This window comes from Rattus norvegicus, chromosome 7 (assembly GCF_036323735.1).
Source record: "Rattus norvegicus strain BN/NHsdMcwi chromosome 7, GRCr8, whole genome shotgun sequence".
Lineage (NCBI taxonomy): Eukaryota > Metazoa > Chordata > Mammalia > Rodentia > Muridae > Rattus > Rattus norvegicus.
In genome coordinates this window covers 123,567,576-123,588,308 of record NC_086025.1, presented here as the reverse complement: position 1 = coordinate 123,588,308, position 20,733 = coordinate 123,567,576, and the positions used below count along the sequence as shown (strand labels likewise).

At 38.9% G+C, this 20,733-nt stretch overlaps 1 protein-coding gene across 4 annotated transcripts in view; it reads left to right on the top strand.

Annotated features, from left to right (window-relative positions):
* The window catches only part of Cpne8 (copine 8), a 174,197-nt gene that overhangs the window by 80,752 nt on the left and 72,712 nt on the right, over window positions 1-20,733 (top strand). For all 4 annotated transcript variants that reach the window (XM_063263951.1, NM_001108750.1, XM_039079639.2 and 1 more), the window contains 2 exons: window positions 6,496-6,559; window positions 19,433-19,536. In XM_063263951.1, coding sequence (XP_063120021.1) covers window positions 6,496-6,559; window positions 19,433-19,536 — 168 coding nt within the window. The remainder of the gene's footprint in view (window positions 1-6,495; window positions 6,560-19,432; window positions 19,537-20,733) is intronic.

The window sequence follows — 20,733 nt, the reverse complement described above, 5'->3', positions numbered from 1 at the left end:
TCAAATCCTTGCTACAAGTGCAATAACTATCATACTTAGACAGGGAGTAGGGTTCAGTAATATTTATTAGCTTAAGATTTCTATAAAGATATAGGTAGATTAGCTCATCAAAGTCGCATAAAATAACTTCTTAGACACTTGTGGCATATGAGGTGTTTACGAATTACCATTCTATACTATTGCAGTGTCTTCTCTTTTCAATCTCAACACTGACATTGTGTCTATAACACAAGGTCATGAGCTGTTCCAATATTAAATTTGCAGTGTGACAAATGAACTTTTTGATGTAGACAACAGTTCAAAATTCAAATGAATGTTTTACTTTCAGTTGTCAGGCATATGATACATTTTAAAAGTGAAAATTAGTATTATTTTCGCTTTGATAACCAATTTGCTATAATTTCTGGAACCGAAATTTTGTTGGTAATACAGTATATTGCAGGAAAAGATACATGTATGACAATTAAGTTAAATCTGTCACTAGTTTTAAAACATTGCATTTGTACAGCTCTTTTGGCAATGATGTATTTGCCCCCATAACTACACATCTAAGAAATACTGATACACAGTGAGTACATTTCTTTTCTCTCCCATGCTCTCACCTGTTAGACTTTTGTGTGGATGTGCTCTTGTGATGTGTTAGAAGGGCTTCAGAGCTCACTGAACCACAATTAGGTTGTGGTGCTGGTCGCTCTGGCAGATTCCATTCATAGCTACTCATTCTGTCTTAGTTAAGGTTCCATTGCTATGAAGAGACACCACGACCTAGGCAACTCTTATAAAGGACAGCATTTAATTGGGGCTGACTCAGTTCCAGTCCTGTATCATGATGGCAGGAGGCATGGCAGCATCCAGGCAGACATGGTGCTGGAGGAGCCAAGAGTTCTGTATCTTGATACAAAGGCAACAGCAAAAGACTCCTCTCCATGGCCTTCTCCATTGGAGGAGACTCCTCCATCCCGGGCAGACCTTGAGCACTAGGCGTCTTCAATGCCCACCTCTACAGTGACACAATTGCTCCAACAAGGCTACACCTATTTTAACAAGGCTACACCTCTTGATATTGCCACCCCTTGTGGACCAAGCATTCAAATACATGAGCCTCTGGGTGCCAAACCTATTCCAACCAGTACAAGTCCTGAGCAGTACACATTTTGTAACCTCTGTGTTCTGTCCCAAAGTTCAGGTACACTGAGCATAGCAACAACAGCATTTCCTATGCTCTGTCCTCTACAGATTTTCATGTATTAGCTTCTTGAGTTACACTGGTACCAAGTTGGATGCCACTTAGTTTCCATGTATTTTAAAAGAAATTAGGAAATAGAAATTAGATTTATCCCAGTTTTTCCAAACCAGGAGAGGACATCCCTAGCCCCTACAACCCACAGTTTTTCTCCTTTTTGCTTGTGACAGTGCTACAGTTTTAGAGAAGAGAAGAGGCAAGGCGGGGAAATATGCAGGGCTGGTGACCTGTGATGGGCTCTGAGAATGGTGGGAAGTGTTTTCCTGAAAGACAGGCACTTCTTCTGGCTGGTGGCCTCGTGCTGAGGCCTTTCAGTTTCTTCTCCAAGCCTAGGGCTCCTGCAGAAAGTTTGAACAGACTGGTGTGTGTGTGTGTGTGTGTGTGTGTGTGTGTGTGTGTGTGTGTGTGTGTGTGTATACACACCACACATCTGTGGGTATAGGCATCTGTGTGCATATGTACAAGGAAGCCAGGGACAACCAGTGTTTTATTCTGTCTTTGCCTTACTCACTTGAGAAAGGGCCTCTCACTGAAACTTGAGTTAGGCTTCCAACCAGCAAGTTGAAGCAACTCTCCTGTCTCCACAGCAGGTCCAAGAGGCCATACTCTGCTTTTTACATGGGGGCTGACATTGGAATTCAGACCGTCATACTGAACCAGAAAGTAGTCTTACCTGCCAAGCCATCTGTCTGGCCTGGAAAGTTTTAGTCATATGGGCTTCTTTGTTTTACTGTTCTTGTTTGGTAATCTGACAGCCAGGGAATCAAGGTCACGTAGCAGGAAAAGACAGAAAAACCTGTCCGGAATGTCACAACCCTTACTAGGGCTTCAACAGAGGGTCAAGGTGACAAGATGAGGTTTAATGTATCTATGACGTACTCTGCCCCTCCCTTCCCACTTCTGTCCAGTTAGAACCTCCGGTTTGATTTGTCTTTTGCCCCTAGTGTCTTCCACGAGGCACTATAATCCTTGTCACCCTCTCTGTTCCTAACAGCAGTCGGAGCATAATATATAGCAATCACAAGGGCAGATCAGACAGATTTTGCCTAGCTCAAATCACACCCTTACCTCTAAAAGAACAAGTTAGTTTATTCTGGAGCTGAGTAAGAATGGTTGTGGCCCAGAAATACTGATTCATGTCAACCCGAATTCCACGCTCCAACATGGTAACTGTTTCATACAGTTTCTATAGTAACAGAACAGAGTTAAAAATAAAATCAAGGCACTTTTACAATACATTGGTGGAAGCATCAGATAGGCAGGTTACAGCCAGCCTGGGAGATCTGTTAGAGGCTTCAAATGTTATCCGATGGCATCCTTAGCCTTAGGGCTGGTGGAAGTTCATTTCCAAAGGATTTATCTGATAGTCACAGAATGTTAGGTAAGATTCTTGAGGTGAGTGAAGGATGGAATGACTTATAAAGGGACCTGATGAGAGCTGGAGGTAATTTGGCTCCAGGCCGGGGATACTGCAAGTCTCTATAATCACCGACATTCTAATTACCTCATGAGCCTTGTAGACTCTTTCGATTTCAAGGCCACCATTCCTACACACTGGGCTGTGACAGTCATTATTTCACCGTTCGGTCATAAATATTCTTTCATATGCACATCTTTTCCACATCTCCCTCATTGTAATAATTGTCAGCTCCTACTGTTACTGTCACGCTGTGCTAAGAGCTTTACATGCATTGAACATTTCGGACTTTTGCATCCTTTAACTATCATACAAGTTCCCTGCACACGCTCATCATAGATAGTACTCTGACACAGAAAGAGACTTCAGACAAGTTTGTAATATACATTGAGCGTTTATATCCTCCTCACGGTGCAGGCATTCACCAGATGCGGTGAGTGAGGTCGGAGATAATTCAGTGTCACGTCCTAGATCCAGAAGAAGACTTGATTTCTCACTTCGACCCTACACTATTTGAGATTAACATTTCCTACTTCAGTCCCACATTTGGAATTAACAGATGGCTTTAAACAAATCACGTGAACACACAATAGAACTATAATGTCCTGAATGCTTGACCTGTGCATTGTTTGACTTGGTTTGCCTTTCATTGTTTTCAGTAGTGACTGTTGTTTGACCTCAGACCTTTGCACATGCTAGGCAACACTTACATTGAGTTGCACTGCCTATTCTGTACCATGATTAATAGACATACCTGTGATATTTAACATGACTTCATTACCTTGATTTGTCAAGCAAATAAATTGAATTTCAACATGATCAGGTAGCTTACTTGGGGTAACCGTCAGCTGAGTTTAAACTGAGTTGGTGATGCCACTTTGCATGTCACCAGGGGAAATTTTCATAGGGGGTAAACGTCATAATACATTGCTGTGTGTAGGTTATCATGAATTGACAACAGTGTACTCAGTTCTCTACACTGAATGCCATTATGTGGGCCCTTGAAAACAGGAGACGCAGAAAACGAAGTCAGAGATGCCCAGTTGGAACGTCAGCTATTCTAACTATGAGGATAAGGCCCAGCCTGCTGGCTTGACAGGTTGCTTCAGCTATGAGGAAATGTAAACAGAGTGTCTACCGGCCCCTGCTGAAAATTTGATCTACAGAACTGTTCAACAGTGAATGATATTTTAACTCTCTATGTTGATGGGAATTCATTATAAAAGCAACAGGAAATGAAAGCATATTTTGCTAGCTGGAATTTGGACTATTGTAATAAGGTAGTTGCTTGATAGGAGCTTCTAAGTCTGCGAGGATGTGAAGAACAGGGGCATTTTGAAGAACAACGAAACCCTTAGAGTGTTTTGAACAGATTTGGTGAGTTGAGAAGCTCTCATTCTGCTCAAGCAATAGGAAGTGCTAGAAAAGGCTCAGTTTCAGGCAACTTTATGCAAGAAGACTTGGGGTGTGGCGTGCACCTCCAGATAAAATCTTGGCGTGATCGGGATTCCCAATAAAAAGTCACACAAAAGGCTTCTGGAAGTCACTTGCTGTGGGACTGTTAGTAATAATTGTGACTCATCTAGGAAGGATCTGGTCAGGGACCTCGTGCCTATGAAATGGCGGGAGAGCCACCAGGGTTTTCAGTAAATGAATAACACTGATAAGAAGGAAAGACAAGGCCTACAAGTGTGGTACGGGTAGCCTTCTGAGTCCTGTGGGCAAGACAAAGGTGCAACCTCTTGCTGTGTTGCATGGAGAAGAAAGAATGGTCTAGTGAAGGAGCTGTGAACCTGTCCCTAGGATTGAGGTCTACTTGTCTTTGGTTTTTACACAGAGAGGAATGTGTGTCTGTAAAGACAGTTGATACTTGGCATTTCCAGAGAGGAGGCTTACTTCATCTGCCTTTATGCTGGATATTTAAACCTTGGGGTTCACAGTAGAAAAGGATAACAAGGGATTGGAACAATGGAAGCTGTTATCAGGTTTGGTGGCACCAGCCTGCAGTCCCAGCAGGTGGGAAACGAAGAGAGGAGGATCAGGGGTTAAAACACTTTCTTAGGTGCACAGTGACTTTGATGTTAACCCTTACCGTGTCTCAAAAGACATATGGGCAAAAACAAAAAAACAAAAAAAAAAAAAAAAAGGAAGGATGTTTAAAATGATGGATGCCACCATCCTGACATACATACATACATATATATGTATATATATTTCACTTCATGGGGCGTAAGGCATGGGCAGCTTCCTGTAGAAGCAGTGAGACACCTTCATTGGAAGAAGTTGGAGTAGTCTTCTCTGAATGGTTTTTGCCAACAGGAAGAAAGCACAGAAGACTTTTGGAGTGAATATAATTTATATTGATATATGTGCAACTCTTAAGATTTTAACTGCCCTCTTCCTCACATTTTTCCCCCTGTGAAGATAAGAAGACTCCAGTTGGTGGCATACATACTGTGACTATCAGGAATGAGTTGTGTTTGTAAGGACACGATCCTCGGGCTGAGGCTACCTGTGTAGTGGGTAGGGCACCCAGAAAGACCTTGGCTGCATGGTGTGTCATAGGACACACCTGTTTTTCTGGAGGTTTGGCAACGATTCCTCTTAGTTTGCTTCTAGGCCGAAAACTGTGTAGATCAGCTACTTCTCAAAATAGCTGAGGCAATTACTTTTTAAAAAGAAAGTGTGTCTTTTGGCACACAGTTTCGATCTCGGGTCTTAGTACTTTGCCTCTGGCAAAAAAAGACAATGGATGTGGGGTGTCTTATAAAACAAACCAAACCAAAACCAAAACCAAAACCAAAAATCCCTTACCTGTAACATACATCTCACTAGCTAGGAGGCAGAGGAGATTAGAAGGGACATTGGTCCCGCTATCCTTTCAGTATATGAACTCTCTATGATGTTTACTCTCTCCCCACCTTCGCATTCTAAAAGCACCTCCCAGTGGTAACCCCCATAGATCAGAATGTAACACTTGGGCTTTGGGGAACATCTCTCCAACCCATAGCAGGAGCCATGTACACACCCCGTGCATTCCTATTTGGCATTTCTCTCTGTGTCTTTAAAAGTACACGAGCGTAAATAAAACAGAACTGTAGAGAGACAGTTTGAGTGGAGACACTGTTTTACTGAGTTAGCGTATGTATCTTATCCTTGATAATGTATATTGAGAACCTGGTGGTACATAGAGCTCTTAAATTGTGAGTTGACAAGAACTTCGAGTTGAGTTTTGTTCTCGGAAGACTTACCACTTCGAAAGAAAAAGCACAAAAACTGTTTTCCAAACTACCTAGGGATGATTAAATGCTAATTCTAATGGTTCAGACCTTCATAATATGTAACAGAGTAATGGCAGTCCTGCAATAAATGCAATATATGGGACTTCATTGAAGGGTGTAAGCAGTCTGAAGCAAAATAGTTGAAAGGGACAAACCGTAGTGTGTCGACTTGGGGACGAGCAGGCAGAGAGACAAGGACAACGAGTAAGCATTTGGTGAATGAAGGGACAGATGCCACGAACCAGGGCTTCTCATGTATATCCATACAACATAGACATTGCAGGAGAAAGCGTTGTCGTATTGCATTATGTTGTATGTTAGATGACAATAAAACATGAAGATGCTCAGAGGCCTGTGATGTTAAGACATTGCCTTCATTAGGAAATATGGGTCCAAGGATGAAGCAAATGGTGAGACCGGGAATGTACTCTGCTAGGGAAGAAGCCGATAACAGTAGTAGGCTCGTTATATGATTATCTGAAATAAAGCTATATTAATTAATATAATTCCTTATTATAAATCTGAATGGGCTAACTCTGATCTTATTGTCGTAGAGGAATTCCAGGCAGGAAATGTGGAACAATCATACTAACCGCGGAGGAGCTCAACTGCTGCAGGGTAAGCAAGCACTCTCTTGTTCAAAATTCTCTTTATTTGCCACTAGTTTACTGTTTTCTTTTTTAATTCCATATAATGTACTTTGATCATACTCCCTCCCTCGATTCCATATTGCTCTCTTTAGATACCAATTTTATGCCCACTTTAAAATTAAAAAAAAAAAAAAAAGGCGAACCGAAAAAGGCATGAGTCCAGTCTGTGCTGTCCTCATACTTTGAGTTTATGTGGTCCGTCCTCTGGTGGGTGGTGGAGCTGCTGGCAGTCACACTATTAAAGATAAATGACTGTCCCCGACCCAGTGATTATTCATCACCCATAGCTCCTCATCTAGACTCTATACCTATTTCCTATCTCTACGCCGGATTTTCTCTGGCTTGAGCTTGTCTTAGTCTTGTGCGTGCTGTCACAACTAATGTGAGCTCATAGGTGAAGCTGGCCTTATTCTGTCCAGAGAACCGTTTCCTTGTAGTCTTCTCCTGGCTCAGGTTCTTGTCTGATCTAGCAGTGTCTGGGATGAGTTGTAGATGGATGGACCTTAAGTCCAATTAGAGTGGTTGGTTACTCCCACAGCACTTGTGCCACTCTTGCCCTTAGTATATCTCACAGGCAGGTCACCATTGGTTTGCGGCTAGGTAGATAGTTACCTTTCTCATCTGGTAGCGTACAAGGTGCCTCCCAGTATGGTGAATGCTAGTCAGTAGGAGTGAAACCTCTGGTTTGGCACCAGCTCAATGTCTCCATTTTCAAATGCTGTCTTTGGTAATCCGGCTTACCATCCATATCCGGAGAGCAACCAATAGCCTCGGAACGAGCATGTGATGTTTAAGTTTCCGGGGGGGCCCTTTGGCCAACAACTCAATTAGTTGTAACTCATTCCTGATACGGAAAGTTTCACTTGATGGCATCAGAGGTCGAGGTTGGGCATTGTCTCTCCCATTATTTGGCGAGTCTGTTTGTGTTTCTTTCATATACAGGCATACGCTAGGAAGTTTCTTTAGGAGCAGGTTTCCATGTGGCCCCTCAAGGGGTCTTTAGCGTTAGATGTTTCTCTTCATGTTCCCTCCCTTATCCTTCTTTTCCATCCCCTTCTAAACCTTCCTACTCCAGTTTCCTGCCTTTCTCTATATAAATATATATTCTATTTCTTCTTCCACAGGAGATCTCTCGTAGCCCCTTAATATGCACCTAACCTCCATGGTTATATTAACTGTAGCAAACATATTGAAGATTTAAAAGCTAAACATACAGTATTTTTCTTTTTGTGCCTGTGTTACTTTATTCAGGGTGATATTTCCTGGCTCCATTTACCTGCAATTTTCATAATTTCATCTTTAATAGCCGAATAGCATCCCCTTGTATGTATGTGATGTTTTCATTATCCATGTATCAGCTGATGGATATCTAGGCTGTTTCCAATGTCTGTCTATTGTCAATAGAGCACCAATGGGTGAACAAATGTCTTTGTAGTAGGATATAAAGCTTTTTGCTTATTCTCCAAATAGTAGTATTGTTGGATCTTGAGATAGACCCTTTCCCAGACTCCCTAGGTCCTCTCACACTGATTTTCACAGTGGCTATAAGAGTTGGCATCATCCTATCAATGAATAAATGCCACCCCTTTCCCACATCCTTGCCAACCTGAGTTGTCATTTGTTGTGTCTTTTTTTTTTTTTTAATCTTGGCCATTCTGAACAAGATAAGATGACATCTCGAAGTAGTTCTGATTTGTGTTTTCCTAATGGTGTTGAACATTTCTTAGTTGTTTCTTGGCCATCTCAGATCTCGTCTATGTTCCCCACCTTCCCTTCTGTCAGATTCAGGGTATCTGGCCTTCTGTTAGTTGAAGTCTTTGATGCACTTAGGGTTGAGTTTTGTGCAGGTTGATGAGTATTAATCTATTTGCCTTCTTATACAGTCCATCATCTGATTTCTCTAGCACCACTGGTTGATGATGATCTTCTTTATTCAGGGTGTATTTCTGCCTTCTTTGTCAAACATCAAGTGTTCATAGACTTGGGAATTTCTGGATGGATTTTAGGTCCATTGATCAACACATCTGTTTTTTTTTTTTTTTTAAAGATGATCTGTTTTATTCAGGTTATTGTTATTAGCTCTGTACTGCAGCTTCAAATCTGAATAGTACTACCTACAGAAGGTCATTTTCTTTTATTTTAATCTTTTAGAATTGTGTTAGCTATCCTAGAATTGATTTTGTTTGTTTGCTTGCTTATTTGTGTGTGTGTGTGTGTGTGTGTGTGTGTGTGTGTGTGTGTGTATGGGTGTTTTCATATGAAACTAAAAATAGTCTTTTTAATTTCTGAGAATTGTGTTGGAATTTTGATGGACATTACATGGAAGTTGTATTTGATTTTATTAGGATAATCATTTTCCCAATGATTATCATACTGACCTTTGAGCATGGGCATCGTTCTACAGTCTAATGGCTTAATTTTTTTTTTCAATTTTAAGTGTTTTTGTTTTTGTTTGTTTGTTTGTTTTAATATGAGTCATTTACTTGCTTGGTTAGAATTATTTATCCCAAAATATATTTTACTTTTGAGATGATTGTGAAAGGCGCTGCTACTTTGATGAGAATATCTATCAGCTGTAGGAGATTCCCAGTGGAATGTTTAGGGTCACTTATGTGTGCTATCCTATCATCTGCAAGTAGAAATAATTTTTTTACTTCTTCCTTTATTATTGGAATTCCTTCGACTCCCTTTAGTTGTGTTATTGCTCTAAGCTAAGACTTCAAGTAATATGTTGAACAGGTGTGGAGAGAGTAGACATCCTTATCTCTTGGTTTTGGTCTAAATTCCTCAAGAGTTTCTCTTGTTTTATGTTGATGTTGGCTGTGGGCTTGATGTAAACTGCCTTTGCTAGGTTGAGGTATGTCCCTTGGTTCATAGTCTCCTTAGGGTTTTTATCAAGAAGGAATAGTGGATCTTTTTCAAAGGCTTTTTTTTTTCTCTTCTATAAAATTTAGTGTCCTATGACTTTCGTCTTTCGTCTACTCGTAGGGCAGGTTATGGGGTTGTGTGTAATTGTTTACACATGTTGAGTCATCTCTGGGATTTAGCCATTTTCATCCTGGTTATTGATCTTTTTGATGTGCTCTTAGATTTGCTTTGCAGTTATTTTATTGAGAATGTTCCCACCTGTGTTAATTATGGATGTGAGTTTATAATTTTTTTTCTTCTCTCCTACTTTTGGTTGAGAAACTTTTAGTGGAAATGACTTTTGATTTCACAAGTGGTGATGAGTCTGTTTAAATTTCTTATTTGATCTTGATTAAATATGACAGGCTGCATACATTAAGTACAGATTTTTTAAAACGCCTTAATGATCCTCTGTGTTTCCTTAGTATCTATGGTAATGTCTTGCTTGTTATCTATAATTGTATTAATGTGGATTTTTCTCCCGGTGTTTTTTTAGTTAATTTGACTAAGGGTTTGTCAATTTTGTTGTTTCTTCAATGAACCAACTCCTTTTTGCTTCTTTGTTAGCTTGTTTTGTTTCTGTTTCATTGATTTCAGCCCCGAGTTTTCCATTTGCTTCTTTGTGGTGTTATTTCTTCATACTCTTCTAGAGCTTTCAGGTGTGCTGCTAAATTTCTAAAACGAGATCTTCGTCATTTTTTTGACATAAGCACTTAGTGCTATGAACTTGTCTCTTCAAACTGCCTTAATTATGTTCCACGGGTTTGGGCAGGCTGTGTTTTCAATTCTAAAATGTTTTGAATTTCCTTGACTTTTGTTTGGTCTCTCTCTCTCTCTCTCTCTCTCTCTCTCTTTTTTCTTTTTATTCAATAGTGAGTTTCTATGAATTGGTAAGCTTTCTGTTGTTTCTGTGGTTGTTGATATTCAGATTTAATTCCTGGTGGACAGATAGGGTGCAGGGTGTTATTTAGTTTTCTTGTATCTTTTGAGACTTGCTCTGGTACATGGTAAGTTTCGGAGACAGTTTAATGAGGGGCTAAGAAGAAGGTAAATTCTTTTGTGTTTGGATGAAATGTTCTATGCATCTCTGCTTGAGTCCATTTGATTCATGACATCATATAGTTCCAACATTTCTCTATTTGGTTTCTCTCTGCATGACCCGTCTATTGGCAAGAGTAAGGTGTTGAAATCACTCACTGACATTGTGTGAGGGCCCATATGTGGTTTAGTGGTTCTTTTATGGACTTGGGTACCCTTGTGTTTGGTACATGTTTAGGATCACAATATCCTATGTGATTTTCCTTTGATGAGATGTGGTGCACTTTCCCATCTTTTTTGTTTTCCTTCTCTTTGGATTTGCTTTGGTTTTAAGTCTATTTTCTCAAATGTTAAAATGGCTCCACCTGCTTGTTTCTTGGGTTAATTATCTTGGAATACCATTTCCATCCTATTACTCCGAGTTGATTCCTCTCCTTGATTGTAAGTTGTATTTTTTTGGATGCAGTAGAAACATAGATTATTTTTTAAATCCTATCTGCTGGTCTGTGTCTTTTTAACAAGACAACGAAACTGTCAATATTGAGAGTTGTCAATGAGCAGTGTTTATTGATTCCTATTATTTTATTTTTATGATTTTTCTTCTCTTTGGTTTTAGCGCTCTGGAGTTATTTATTTGTGCTGTCTTCTTGAGTGCTGTCAACCTCTCCACAGTGAGATTTTGCTTTCCGTACCTCCGGTGGAGCCCTATTGGTAGACAGGCACTGCTCGAATTTGGTTCTATTTTGTAATGCTTATTTTTTTCCATCTATTGTGACCAATAATTTTGGTGAATGTAGTAATCTGGGGTAACATTTTTGATCTCTCAGAGTTTGTAGAAGATCCATCTTGGTCATTCTGATTTTCAGACTCTCCACTGAGAGACTGACTGTTATCTTAATTGACCTGCCTTTATATATTACTTGGTCTTTTCCCTTGCAGCTTTTAATACCTTTTCTTTGTTCTGTACATTTAGTGATTTGATTATTATGTGTTTGGGGAAGTTTCCTTTTCTAGTCCTGTCTATTTGGTATTCTGTTTGCTTCTTGTACCTTGATAGTCACCTTCTTCCTTGGGTTGGAAAACTTGATTCTGTGATTTTTGTAGAAAATATTTTTCTGTGCATTTGACCTGGGCTTCTTCCCATTTCTCTTATTATTCATAGATTTGATCCTTTCTTAGCATCCTACATAGATTTCCTGAATTTTTTGCGCTGGGTAATTTTAGATTTAGCACTTTTTTTTTTTTTTTTTTTGACTGAGGTATCCATTTCTTGTAGTCTATAAACAAGGCTTACTTCCAGGTGTTTTTGTGTGACTTCATTTTTTTTCTTTTCTTTTTCTTTCTTTTATTTGCAATTTCAGGGTATTTTTTTTCATGATTCTATTTCTTTGTTAAATTCTATTTTCATGCATTGAATCATGTTCATTATTTTATTCAACTGTTCTTTTTTGCCTTTTTGTTTGTTTTATGGACTTCATTAAGTAATAAATTCATATCCTTGTTAAGGTTGTTGGACATTTCTTAATTTGAAGTTCTTGTCTTGTGCTTCACGGACATTGCATTTTCCCAGGTCTCCTCTGATAGGGTATCTTGAGTTCTGGTAAGGCATGTTGTCTTTCTTGTTCATGTATCTGTGTTTGTATTTTGGCCTAGGCTTCTGGTGTTTTAAATATTGAGGTATTTCCAGGTGTTTATATATGGTCTTGTTTTATTGGGTGGGCATTCCAATCCTTGGTTCTTGATGCCCTTTCTGAATCCTAGATAAGTGTGGTGGCTGTGGGGTCTCTATGTGTAGGTCTTAAATGGCAGGAAGGAATGTAAACGAGCTAAGAGGAACAGGTGAGATTGGTTATGGGTATGAACTGGTCTGAGGTAACGGGTCCACACACCACATGCCAGAGTCCCCAGGGAAGAGGCCTGGTGAGAGGAGAAACTCCTGTATGTAGGGTGTGAAAGGATAAGGAATAAGTTTAGTGAGTCAAGAATGAAAGGGCCAGGGGGATTCTAGTTATACAACAAGAGCTGGGGACTCCAGGGAATGGAATTGGGGGAGAAGGAGCTCCTGAATCAGGTTGCTATGGGAATTAAGCATAAGTTTGGTCAGAGAGTATTGGAGAAACTGAAGGAAAGCAAAAATCACCCACCTGAGTCCCAGCTCACCATAGTCTCTGTGGGTCCCAGGTAGAATGTGTTTCTGGGTATCGGTGGAATAGATATGGCCATAAGAGAAGGCTGAGAGGATCTCCGGGAAACAGCTAAGTTGTATCTGTAACAAGAAGTGAAATCCATAGGGCATGAGCAGGGACACCTACCTGAAAGCTACAAGGCTGAGGGGAAAACTAGAAAGAGAATCATGAAGGACTGGAAGAATAGTGAATATTACCCACCCATGTCCAAGCCTAGTGTGACCACTGGAAAACATGGTAGAAGGTGTTTCCAGGTGTTGGCAGCCAACACAAAGGAAAGGAGATCGCCTAGAAGGAGAAGCTAAAAGCTTAGAGGATCAATCAAGGCAACATCTTTTCCACTGTTCATAGGGTGGTGTTTAGTGAACCTCCCAATGTGCCTAAGATTGCTTGCCTCCATTAGAGCTTGTCAAACTTTTCTTCAACAAGTCTTCATCTTGAGGAGATTCATGTTCAACTCAAATGAGTGGCTACTCTACCAAAACTGCAAACTACTTGAAGCTAGTTTTCATTGTCAAGTTCTGATAATAAAATGAAATTTTCTTTCGAACTTCAAATGATTTGTTAACGAGTCATAAATCTTAAATAGTGTCCACATTTGGTCTTACCTAGACATCTTCCAGCATCCGAATATATGATGTGATAATTGTGAGTGCCAACACTTTAAAGAAATTTCTGGAATTGGTGACAGTTTAATCCTTTGGTTCTTCGGAAAATCAGTGTTGATGATTTACATGATTCTGTGCATTTAAAAGACTTTTCGGCATAAAAGGTCTTCAATGTACTATGCAAAAATGCTCAATTCAGCTTGGATTTTCTGTGGCAATTACATTCTCTTCTATCTATCTTACAAGCCCACTTTTTTATGTGCGATCACTGGAGCAGCACTGGTAACTCTACCAGATGTATTGACAGGGGAGAAATAAATCACTTTAGCACATCTTTACTACTTTTTGTAAATAATTTTATTTGTGTCTTTCTAACAATATTGAAAAGCTCAGTCTTTTGGTGGCATCATATTTGTCATCAGCACTCTAATAAAAATAGCAAAATTAGTCATATTTGCAGCTGACCTGCTGTCCCTCACCAAAGTTTAAAATGTAAAGCAGTGGTTCTGCTCTCCTGATATCTCTCGACAGGTTTTCCAATGTACTCAATCCACATGGCTACCCTCTAGTAGAATTAGCTGCTTTTAGAAATAGCACCTCCACCATCAAGACTTGAAGATACAGTAGAGGAATTGGATCACCTAAGCAAAGGAATATGAAAAAAACACCTTCAAGGATTGTCACAATAGAGAAAAGATGTGAAGGAATACTGAAACAAGCAGGTCTTACTATCATAACATCAAAGATAACAGCTGTCAACTTACAAGTAATTAGAAGAGATTAAGAAAGACACCTCACTGTGATCAAGGGCCAAATTAACCAAGAAACATTACAATACTAAATATATATGGACCAAAATCAGGCATATTCAATTTCAAGACACTGTTACTACGTGGCCTCAATACCCAACTTCCAATGTCCACCAAGGTTATCTAGACAAAAACAAACAAACAAAAAAAAAAACCAAAAAAACCAGAAAAGTTGGAATGAAGTGACATCATTCATCACATATACCCAACAGAAATCTACAGAATTTTTCACTCAAACACCAAAGAGTGTACATCCTAATCATCCGCCCAAGGGGTTTTTCCAAAAATAAATACAGGGCTGGGGATTTAGCTCAGTGGTAGAGCGCTTACCTAGGAAGCGCAAGGCCCTGGGTTCGGTCCCCAGCTCCGAAAAAAAAAAAAAAAGAAAAAAAAAAAAAGAACCAAAAATAAATACAGATGGAAACAGAAAACAAATTTTAAAAAAATTGAAATAATTTTACACATCTTCTCAGACCATAATGCTATAGGGCTTAAAGCATCAATAGCAAACGTATCTGTAATAATTTCATGAATTCATGGAGATTAAACAACACGTCACTGAAAGGTGATTGGGCCCATGAAGAAGTCAAGAAAGAAAGAGATATCCTGAAATTGAAAATAGACCCCCCTTCTCCTTTCTCTTTCTCTCTGTCTGTCTCTCTCACAGACACACAGACACACACACACACACACACGCATAAACATGTGTGTACATGCGCATGCATGCACTCACGCACATAATGACTTAATGGTGCAACCTAAGATTTTTGCCAACGCCAAGTCAAACCAAACCTAAACCCAGTAGACAGCAAGGAATAATAAACAGAAGTCAATGAAAGAAAACCAAATAAAACAATATGAAGAATTAGTGAATCTAGGAGCTACTTCTTGGACAAGATTAAGAGGATCGACAGACCCTTTGGCCCAGTTAACCAAAAGACCTGAATTCACCGAATTAGAAACAAACAGGGACAGATGCCAGAGAAATTCAGAATATTTAAGGGAATACTTTCAAAAAACCTACACTCTGGTAACATAGAAAATATAAAAGAGGTGAAAAACTTGTAGATTCATCCAAGGCTTCTTAGATCAACAACCTAAACAGACCCATAAAAAAAGGAGATTAAAGCAACAATAAAATCCTTTTGACTAAAAAAGCCTGGCCCAGCTGGATCCAAAGCGGATTTCTACCAAACTTCCAAAAACTACAAACAACACTTACTCAGTTACTCAGAAAAAAAAGAAAAAAAAAAAAAAAGAGAGAGAGAAAGAAAAAGAAAAGAATCAGAGAGAACATTTCCAAACTTTTTCTATGAAATATCACTCTAATAATAATACCAGCTAAAGTATAACAAAAAAAGGAAAACAGTGGGTCTCTATCTGCAAATATAAAAAAAAAAAAAAACAACTTGAAAATACCAGTCAATGTCTAACAGTGGCTTGTGAACTGCCTAATGCGGCAACTCTTTAATGCCTTTCATCAGCTGTGGTGACCACCAATTATAAAATTATTTTCGTTACTATTTCATAACTATAGTTTTGCTTCTGTTATGAATCATAATGTAAATATCTAATATATAGATTATCTATGTGGCCCCCAAATTGGTTGTAACCTACTGGTTGAGAACTCCAGAAAAAGATCACACCCATAATGACCAAGTCAGCTTTATTGGAGAGATATTGGGAAGCCTCAACATATGTATCTCAAAAAATGCAATAAATCATATAAATGGACTCAAAGACAAAAATCACATGATCATCTTAAATAAATGCAGGAAAGGCTTTTAACAAATCAGTATGCCTTCATGGTAAACATGAGAAGAGGACTGGGAGGAACATACTCAACATGATAAGGCCATATAAGACAAACACATCGCTAACATCATCATAAAATGAAAAAAATTCATCAACAACAATGTCCACAAGAATGTCCACTATCCTCACTCATTTTTAGTATAATGATTAAGTAGAGCAACCAGCCATAAGAAGGGAAATAAAGGGATATAAATAAAAAAAAGAAGTCCAATTATCCTTATTTCTAGATAACTCTATATGAAAACCCAAGGTTTACCTCAGAAACTATGTATAGCACTTTGAGTAACGTAGTAGGATACAAACTCAAGTCACAAAAGTCAGTAAACTTTTCATATCCAGACAATCATCTCCCTGAGAGAGATGGTGCACATACTCCCATTCCTAATAGCCTCAACAAAGAAACATTTAGGAATAATCCTAACCAATGAGGCAATAGACCTTTGTAAGGGAAACTTTAAATCTCTGAAGAAATAGGTTCAGGAAGACACTAGAAGATAGAAAGGTCACATGCTCATTGGTTGGTATAATTAATATGAAAACCACTATCCTCCTAAAAGCATTTTATACATTCAGTGCAATCCCAATGAAAATTCCCACGACATTCTCCGCATATAAAGAAACAAAAAGTCCTAAACTCTACATGAGAGCACAAGACACTCTAGATAGATAAAGCAATTCTGAGCCAAGAGAACCATGCTAGAGGATCACCATGCCGTATTCCAAGCTACGCTACAGATAGTATGTAATAAAATAAATGGCAGTGCCACGAAAATAGGCATGTAGATCAATGGAACGATACAGAAGGCCCAAACATCAGTGCACGTAACTGCAGCCATCTTGTATTTGGCCATGAAGGCAAACATTGAAAATAATTACATCAAAGCTATATCTCACACTCTACACACAGATCAGCCCATGTGGATAAAAGGCCTCTCTGAGAAACCCGAAACACTGGCATATTTGTTAAGGGTTACTATGCACAGAGTGAAGCACCACGATCAAAAGCAAGTTGGGGAGGAAAGGGTTTATTCAGCTTAAACGTCTACACTGCTGCCCATCATTGAAGGCAGTCAAGACAGGAGCTCAGGCATGGTAGGAACTTGAAGCAGGAGCTGATGATACAAAAGTCATGGAGGAGTGCTGCTTACTGACATGCCATTTTTGGCTTGCTCAGTCTGTTTTCTTACAGAATCCAGAAGCAACATTAACCCAGCAGTGGCGCCATCTACAAATGGGATGTGCTATCCCCAATCCATGACTAATTAATAAAATACTCTACAGGCTTCATTAACTGCATGATCTTTTTGGGCATCTTCTAACTTCCCTTCTCTCAGATGACTTTAGCTTATATCAAATTGAAATAAAATTTCCAGCAAAATTGATAATGCTAGGAAAATGTAATACCCAAAAGGAATAGAAAATGACTTTTTGGATAGGACTTTATTTGCACAGGAATTAAAGCTACCAATTGACAAATGAGACCACGTAAAACCAAAAGAGAACTCTTAATTGACTGAGGAGGAAGCCCACAGAATGGTAGTGAATCTCTGCCAGCTATACATCTGATGAAGGATTAATAGCCAGACTATATGAAGAACTCAAAAAAACATAGATTCAAGAAAAATCAATGGCACAATTAAAAACGGGAAATAGATGTGAATAGAATTCCCAAGAAGAGAAGCGAAAAATGTCTAAGAAATATCTCAAAAAGTGCAAGTCGCCTTTAGCAGAGAAATGAAAATTACAATTACCTTGAGATTTCATCGTATCCTGATCAGGATAGCCAAGGTCAAGTAAACAACTGACAACAGATGTTTGCATGGATGTTGAGGAAATCGGGGGCGGAGGGATGCTCATTTGCTCTGAGCAAACTTGTACAGCCATTATGGAAATCAGCATAGAGCATTCTCAAAAATTAAGAAATGCTCGACAGTTCCCTAACTGCATGATCTTTTGGGGCCATCTCCTAATTGAAGTTCCCTTCTCTTAGATGACTTTAGCTTGTGTCAAGTTGACATAAAATTTCTAACACAATTGTTAATGTTAGGTAAACTTCAGCAATAGCCTAAAGGCAGAACTAGCCTATGAGTTAGCTACAAGACTCCCTGTCACATACCCGAAGGACCTGGAACTCTACTCCACAGACACTTGTTTAGCCATGCTCATTGCTGCTGTGTCCGCGATAACTAGGAAGTAGAAATAGCTCGCCCGTCCTTCAACCCACGGTGTACAGTGAAAACGTGATCCAAATGCATAATGAAACTCTACTTAGTTGTACTAAAAAATAAATGAAATCACTAAATTTTCAGGTAAATGGGTGTCATACGAAAAATACTGGGACTCCAACAATATGGTAGCCTAAACAAGACTGTCTTAGTGATAGCACCAGTCAGGGCGCCAGCTAGAGGAAGAGCTACCAGCGATCAATAGCTGTAAAAGAAGGAGAGTTATTTTCTCCTCAAGATGAGTTGCCTCATATTTTGTCTATTTTCAAGTGGTCAGCCCCTGAGCATATGTGCAAAGGAGTAATGCAAGATAGACCCAGTGAGCTACATAAATGCGTAGGCATGTGCTTTTATACATGTAAGGACATTTGTGTATACTTGTAACAATAATTTAAAATATATATATATATATATATATATATATATATATATATATATATATTTGGGGAGGGAGGGGTAGGACACAGAAGTTGGAGGAGGGAAGAACAAGAGTCATATAGATTCAATGCTTCTATATGAAGTTCACATGCACAAAAAACTAAAGCCTTCAACGTATTGACTTGGGTTTTAAAATTTATAGATTTTCTACCATTAAAAAAAAAACACTTAGTCTGCTCCATTTAATGGTGTTTAATGTCCTCCGAATGATAGCCAGATAGTACCTTGAGATTACTCAGAGTTTAAGTGCTTGCAATACACTTACAATGTCCAGCCTGGAAGAGTTACAAATGTATAAGTATGTTGCACACTGGAAGAAAGGTGCTTTGTTTTTCTTGAACCCAAGCACCAAAGAAGTGATTGTAGTGTTGTTTTCATACATCGCGCTCTGCTTCTGTATTATAACTAATTTCTCCCAACTAGACTGTCAGAGCGGCTTACTAAATATTTCCCATGTCACAGATGATCATTAAATAGGTCCTGAGTCATCAGGAATTGTAATGATGTATGTGGCTGAAGACACGGCAGTGTGACAGTGAAAACCTGGAGTCATCTGGCATGTGATCATTTGGGCGTGGGTAGCAGCAAGGGCAGCTTTCTGAATCCTAGTTGTCTGGCATTTGAATGAAGTTTCCAGGACGTTTGAATGCCTCTTATTCCTTCAATAAGTAATGGCCTTTCCTCTACAGCTCCTGACGCTTGGCTGCTGGCATCCAAGTAACAAATGTGTTTTCTTGTCAAACCTCGTTTGTGATCTGTAGTTTCTAGCTATTTCTTTCTCAGATTTTGAGCTGCATTATTAATTCTGTTTTTAGGATGCCGTCCTGATGCAGTTCTGTGCAAACAAATTGGATAAGAAGGATTTCTTTGGGAAGTCAGATCCTTTCCTTGTATTTTATCGAAGCAATGAGGACGGAAGGTAGGTGTGTCCTCGACTCCACTCAGTGTCCGGCTGATGCTCTTCTCTGTGCTGTTATTTCCTTCAGAGATCTTCAAATGAGTCAATGGGATACGATACTTGATATTTTAAAGATGGGTGTGATGTTCTATTTCAAAACTAATTTGATAACCATTTGTGTTTTATGTTTAATATATGAATTAGTTTCTGCTTCCTCCTTGCCTTTTATAAAAGTTTGCTTTTCTTCCAACAGCGTAGGATAATGGCATGTTTTAGAAACCCGACTTAACAAATGTATTTTCTATAGAACTGAGTGGAAACTGTTTGCTTTGGATGAGGGGGAGGGGATGGCATTCTCCCCTACCATGATATTCTTAGGTCCTTGGGGTCTACACCTCAGTGAAGTGTTTCAGTGTGGTGTGTTTGCCAGCCATGACTAGATGAGTGTGTCCAGAGTGTGTTTATGGATCAATGCTTGATTCTGGGTTCCTGTGATAGATATTGTATTGTCTGCATTTACAAGAAAACTTACTAGCTAGGAAGATGCTTGAGAGTCCCTTGCCAAGAAATAAATCATGTGATACTTAATGGCTCTGGTAACATGTACAGTTTCCTGATCTATCAATGGGGTGATCCACCTCACAGGCCTGAGAGGAGCAACTTATGATAAGAACTCATGCCTAAGTCTCAAAGAGTGAGGAGATCTTAACTGTTATCTAGTTTTAATATTGTTTTACTCATTATTTTTGTTTGTTGTTAACAGTACAAAATAAAACATTAGTTAATGAGAAAAACATTACTTAGAAATTGGAAGCAAAGGAAATGAATTTTAAGCCTGCTCCACTATTTCTGTGTTTATAACAGAGATGGCTGGAGATGTCAGTGTTGTGTGCACTTTGCATCTGAACATCGTTTATCCACACAGAAATTCTAAAGGGCATTCTAAACATAACTGTTAGTTATTCCCAGGTGAGGAAGAAGTTATCAGGCAGACAGAACTTCGTCAGTCCTAATGTCTTGTGTCCTTCTGATGGATCTGTGTGTTCCCTGAGTTCTCTTATTTTTCTAAAAAAAAAAAATTATATTCATAAGATTTCAGCTTATCACACATCTAATGGTGCTTTTTTAATGAAAAAATGTTCTGCTTAGACAAAGGATATTTTTAATAAAATTAAATCTATTTTTTCAGAAGTAAAACCATTCCAATGTGCAAATTAT